Raw genomic sequence first — 6348 nt, forward strand, 5'->3', positions numbered from 1 at the left:
GAACTAGTGCCAGAAATCCTTAAGAGAGCACACGATGGTTCTATGTCTTGCCACGGTGGCATACATAAGACCATAGAGAGAGTGAGGCGTTATTATTTTTGGCCTGGCCTGGTACCAGATGTAAAGGCATACATTAACGCTTGCGAAGTGTGCAAAACGACAAAAGCGCAGAATTATACACTGCGACCGCCATTAGGAAATGCACCGGAAAGTCAACGGTTTTTCCAAGGATTGTTCGTAGACTTTCTTGGGCCATACCCTAGATCAAGAAGCGGGAACGTGGGAATTTTTATCGTTCTGGACCATTTTTCCAAATATGTATTCCTTAAACCAGTTAGGAAGATTGACACCAGTGCGGTCACAAAATACTTGGAAGGGGAACTGATCATGGCATATGGAGCTCCGGAAACCGTGGTGTCAGACAACGGATCACAATTTCGTTCTCACGCTTTTCGGAAATTGATGCAGCAGTATGGCATCACACACACATTAACGGCGGTGCATTCACCGCAAGCTAACGCTTCCGAACGCGTAATCGCTCCGTGATTGCTGCGATCCGAGCATGTGTGCGACCAGACCAGAAAGACTGGGACGAACACCTAAACAGGATATGTTGTGCATTGAGGTCCTCCGTTCATGCTAGTTTGGGAACTTCTCCATATTACATGGTAGTTGGACAGCATATGATAACATCCGGTTCTACCTACTCACTGTTAAGGAAATTAAATTTACTTGATGATCGTTCACTAAAATTCAATCGCCAGGACTCATTTGAGATTGTTCGAGATAAAGCATGCAAGCGTATAATGGAACAACACGCCGAAAACGAGAAGCGCTATAACCTTCGGTCTCGAAACGTCTCATTCGTGGAAGGACAAGAGGTGTATCGCCAGAACTTCAAACAAAGCTGCTTCCAGACAGGATACACTGCCAAATTCGGACCTTCTTTTGTAAAGGCAAGAGTTCGCAAGAAGCTGGGAGGCGCGTATTATGAACTGGAAGACTTACAAGGCACACTTGTAGGTACCTATCACGCCAAGGATATTCGGCATTAATGCCTCTTCCGTCGGTATCAGTCTAGGGTACCAGGGATAGTATACCCTAGCCTGATTGTTTGGGGGGGGCTTTGTAGTGGCGACTGAATCGGCCGTTTTAGTTCATCCTAGAAGAATGCTTCTCTTCAGTTTCTGTAAGCCGAGCTTCGTTGCATATCCGAAATTTTGGTGCAATGCTATCGGGGTAATACCAATGAGAATGGTAATTCATCGAAGGTCAGCCGGCGCAGGGAGTCTTTGGAAAGCTCGACTCAGCTGTGAAACATTTCCGCCGATGGCCCACGCTATTTTTGATTCGGTCTTTTCAAATCAAGTCGTCATTGGGTGCAGATGCACTCACTCTCTGTTCCGATAAAATTGGTAACATCCCACGTGTAGCTCAGGCAGGAGATGCAAGAAAACCCCTGAGATAGGGCTCTAAGTCCGATCACAAATTTATTTTTTTTAAATCTGTGGAACATTTTTTTTTTGGGGCATAAGAACCCCAAAACCACCAGGTGGGTAAACCTTGTGCTCCATTTTCCCCGCACTTAAAAATTTACAGTAGCCATACGAATTTCGCAGAGCTGCAGAAAGGCAGCCAAATCGGAGAAGCATACGCCAGAGGAGCACCCTGCCGCAGAGCATACGCCAGAGGAGCACCCTGCCGCATCTGAAAAGCATCCGCCAGAGAAGCACCCTGCCGCACAGCATCCGCCAGAGGAGCACCCCGCCGCAGAGCATACGCCAGAGGAGCACCCTGCCGCAGAGCATACGCCAGAGGAGCACCCTGCCGCATCTGAAAAGCATCCGCCAGAGGAGCACCCTGCCGCACAGCATCCGCCAGAGGAGCACCCCGCCGCAGAGCATACGCCAGAGGACCACCCTGCCGCATCTGAAAAGCATCCGCCAGAGGAGCATCCTGCCGCACAGCATCCACCAGAGGAGCACCCCGCCGCAGAGCATACGCCAGAGGAGCACCCTGCCGCTTCTGAAAAGCATCCGCCAGAGGAGCACCCTGCCGCTCAGCGCACGCCAGAGGAGCGCCCTGTCGAGGAGCGCGCACCGGAGTAGTCCCGCCGTAAGAGGAAGCCCTACCGGAGGACCAGCCACATCGGAGAAGCACCCGCCGGAGGAGTGCCCAAGAGACCGCTGCCTGAGGCGCGCGCATCGCTAGCTCGCTTAGCCGACAGAGGAGCCGATTAAATATTCCGGTTGGCGTCGTCATTGCGTGAGCCACTGGGGCTTGACCCATTGGTGCCAGCGACGTTCGACTAGCCCAGACAACTAGTGTAGAAGAGGGACCTCCGACAGTTAACCAATTGCACAAGACAGAAAGATTTAGGTCATATATTTTTTATTTGAGAGAGAGATATACGCGATGTAAAATGCCGGGCTTATGATCAGAAAAGTTTTCTTCCAATCGTTTGCACTCGCCAAGAATAGTGAAAGTATTTTAACCTATAGGGCTGTATGAAACGCCTGATTTTTTTTTAGCCTCTACGTTGAACGGAAGATCGATCTTTCGCCGATGGAAATCTGAGTGAGTTGTCTTTGTTTAATTTATATTCGCATTCGAATGGTATCTGAATCTATGGGTGAAACTTTTGTTTAGTCTTGGGCGAGAATTAATAGAACCAATTAAAAGAAAATAAATAAATAAGGAAAAGGAAACAATATTAATTATAATATGTTTTACTAGATATTTCAATATTAAATTAATACTAGTAGTTCATCAATTCTATACCTTGAAAAGAAATTAACTCGGGTCATTTAAAGCAATCTAATTAACTTATAAAAAAATTGTGGAAATTGTGGAAAAGATTATACGTGAACAAAAAAAAAAAAGAACCCCGATAATGGAGTTGATATCTTAGACATATTCTTGGGTTTTAAATACGCTCACCAAAATTAAATAAATACGAAATTTATGCCTACACCTGAACATATTTTTTTACTGAAAAATATTATAATGAATAATTCTTTTTGCTTATATTACTATTACACTCTATATTATTATTATAAACCTGAATTACTATATTTTCTTTGATAATATTAAGATCTTTTGAATTTTGTCATTAAAAATGGAAACTTAAAAGAAACGTATTGCTGAACTGAGCTGATGATTCCACGGTCGTAGGGAAAAAAAGGGGTCACCAGAGCCATGCTCTAGCGGAAGGCGACCTAGGTAGGGTGGGCGATAAGCGGGCGCAATTACACCAGCAGCCACGCAAATAGTTACATTCTTCTTTCTTTGAACTTTACTTTATATGCTGATTTTTTCCCTTTCTTTCCTTTTTTTGAATTTGGTTTATCGTTCTTCCGATTCATATGACTAGCTCCTTTCAATGTTGCAAGCACGCTCAATTTCTTGAGATGTTAATAATAATGTGTGCATCGTAACTGAATCTGTGAGAGCAATACCTCCACCCCAAAGCCACGAGCTAGCGCCGGACCTACAGCGTGCCACGCCAACACAGATTCTTTCGGAAATTAGTCCCTCAGTCGAACGTTACACGTTACATAGTACATCCCATGAACACGAACTGGCGACAGTTGTGCGTCGGTACCATCCGTTTGTATGAGAGAGATATTGTATATCGATTTCCCAAGTTCAAGCACAACGTCAACTGAATACACTTGTTTCGGCTACGAAAGAGCTCATCCTCAGTGCTTAACCAAGTAGAAACGTCATCGAAATAAAAATCCTGAAGTAGGATTTTTAGGTATTCATCTCGTTGATCCACAGCGAGTTGTTCCAGCTCTCGTACCGCCAGGAATGGTGCATTATGTTCCGTAAGTTACAGTGCACAGTTGCAAATGCTTGATCGGATCGGATGGATTTTCTCTCCAAACGATTTTCTGGTAGTTTCTATACCTTTCGTCTCGAAAGGATTCATCAAAAACCATTCCCAGTTTTCGGCTGAGCACTGAGTTGTCGGGAAGAAAGAACTGATTCCGAGAAACGATATCCTCTGGCGGCACCTCTGGTGGCATGTTTCCCATCGCTCCGTCGATTCAAAATTTTAAGGAACTTTATACAGAGTGAATGGAAGCTCCACGACACACTTCCCAATTTCACCACGACTTTGGGTGACGAGAAAATTTTTTCGACCTGCTTATTTTCCGGCTGTTGTTGGAAGCCTCATCAACGGGAAGTGTTATGAAGTGATGAATCTTTTGGGTGTTGGACCAATGCTGTTTGTTATGAAGTGTAATTTCATATATGTCTTGAAGGGAAGTCCACTCCGCGTGTTTACCAAAGAGCCGCTTGGTTTTAATTTTCGGTAATTCGCTCAGATTTGAATTCGCCGTGAGTATCGACTTAGAATTCGGCAATGTGACGTCACCACCAACATGATCAGGCGTGTTCGGTGTGTTCTGACTTACTGCAAGTCGCTCAAATAGTTTTTTGTTTAAGGATTTCGATTTTTTTTTGGTAGTATACTCAAAACTATCTGTGCTTATATTTTAAGCGGGTTTAAGCTTCTGAAAACATACAATTTTTTTTTTTAATTTTCAGATATATAAAATAAAATAAATGCCAAGTCAAAGCGATAAATACCATTAGGGATATTGATTTTCAAACAGAGATCCCCTTTAAAATTTGGCCCTGTCTTTAAGAAAACATAAAAAAAATAAAATTTTACATGTATATCTCACAAATAATTAAAATAGAAATAAGAAAAAAAAAATTTATTTTATAGTTCTTATCATACATCTGAGAGCCATCAACATATATATTTTCATATATATACGCTAAGCTATTTTCTTTTGTTCAAAATCGGCGATTTGACAGCGATGATTTCATTCAGAAGTTTGCAAACAGTCGTATTCCTACAATATTCTATAACTTCCATTGTAAATTTGTATGACATTAACATAGAAATCCAACATTTCTCAATAATTTTTTTTTTTGCTGTAAGCTATTGTTGCTTACTTACAAATAATAAAAATTTTTGGATTTCAGCTTTTCGCACGCCATAAGCCGACTGTAAAAATCACACAATCAGCACTAGTGAAACTTTGAGAAGGTTTCAGCCATTGCGCAGGCGATGATGAGTCCAAGCGGATCGGTTTTCCAAATGGAGCAAAATAGTTTTCATGCTAAAAGCAACCTACGACAACCATCAGAGAACGGTTCCTATTAAAGTACGTGGAACCGAAAATTTTGATAATCCACAACAGAATTAAATTCATGAGCAAAGCGTTAAAAAATATTCTACTGGAGCTGGTGATAGAAATAAGAATGTATTGTGTTGTATGGACCGTATCAGTTTTATTCTGGGCCAGTTTCGAAGCCTAATTTTAACTTTTAAAAAGGTACGCCATCGTAGCAGCATTGCAAGAAGCCAAAAAGATATATTTAAATATATATGTCGGTTTTCTTTTACATAGGTTGAGTATATATGATAATAATGGTATTATGCGCTTTAAGATGAGAGGTTGTTAGAGACTGCTACCGTTCACAAACATCCCGGTCCACCCTAACACAAATTTTCTGAAATGGGCAAGACTGCAACCTTCGTGATCATCGGTCTGATCATCTTTCATGTTGGTGTCTTCAATTTGACTGCTTGAATGATGTTATGTTTCCATATGCCAGGAGATGTGTCAAGATGCTGGTGGCGTTTTGAACTCCTTAACCAAAATTACATCATCGTACGAGAAGAAGGGTGGCAAACGCAGGTCACAGACTGCTTCCGGCTCTGACGATTATCGAAAGCAATCGAAACATCCAGAAAATCGCGATGTCCCGCTAAAAAACACGCTGCGCCGCGCCGCACTACGCACCTTTAGTCGGTGCTCGTGATCCAGGTTCAGCTTCGAGTTTCGATGCGTTTTTAAAGCAAAACTGGGTGTTTGCCTCTTGTGTTAATTGTTGACATGAGGAAACTCGTGCGATCAGCTTATCGAGTGGATGACCCTGAGTTGCATTAGCCATTGTAGCCAAATAATTGGACTTGACTTCTCCTTTAACGCGTTTGTCTGAAAAAGGTAAACCAAATCGTGAGTCGTTAAAGTTTACCATATACTGATCCTTGTCCCGTAGGCAAAAGTTTCCATTCCACCACAGTTTGAAGTCAATAAGGTTCTGTTTCCAACAAATGTTTTTAGTTTGGCTGGTGCGTACGATAACCTGGATATCACGATTGATAAGTCTGACCAGGCAAAAACAGTTATGTTCTTGTGGTGCAGTCCAGAAGAGATAGTTGGTAGAGAATAACGTCTGCACAAAGTTCGAGGCGTGGCAATGATTGTTGTTCAGTGGCGCCACAAGGGAAACCGAGGTGGAGCCATTGTCATTTGTAAC

The 6348-nt window shown here is 42.6% G+C and overlaps 1 protein-coding gene across 1 annotated transcript; it reads left to right on the forward strand.

Annotated features, from left to right (window-relative positions):
• Positions 1 to 665: 665 nt before the first annotated feature.
• Positions 666 to 1055, forward strand: LOC122818963 (uncharacterized). Its single transcript, XM_044094647.2, has one exon. It carries the CDS (start codon positions 666 to 668, stop codon positions 1053 to 1055), a length of 390 nt encoding a protein of 129 aa, XP_043950582.1.
• Positions 1056 to 6348: the final 5293 nt, after the last annotated feature.

Source organism: Drosophila biarmipes, unplaced genomic scaffold (assembly GCF_025231255.1).
Source record: "Drosophila biarmipes strain raj3 unplaced genomic scaffold, RU_DBia_V1.1 ptg000005l, whole genome shotgun sequence".
In the NCBI taxonomy this organism is placed as follows: domain Eukaryota; kingdom Metazoa; phylum Arthropoda; class Insecta; order Diptera; family Drosophilidae; genus Drosophila; species Drosophila biarmipes.

Bases quoted from the DNA above. Each gene is read 5' to 3' on its own strand.
- LOC122818963 (XM_044094647.2), top strand. From the start codon at position 666: ATGGTAGTTGGACAGCATATGATAACATCCGGTTCTACCTACTCACTG.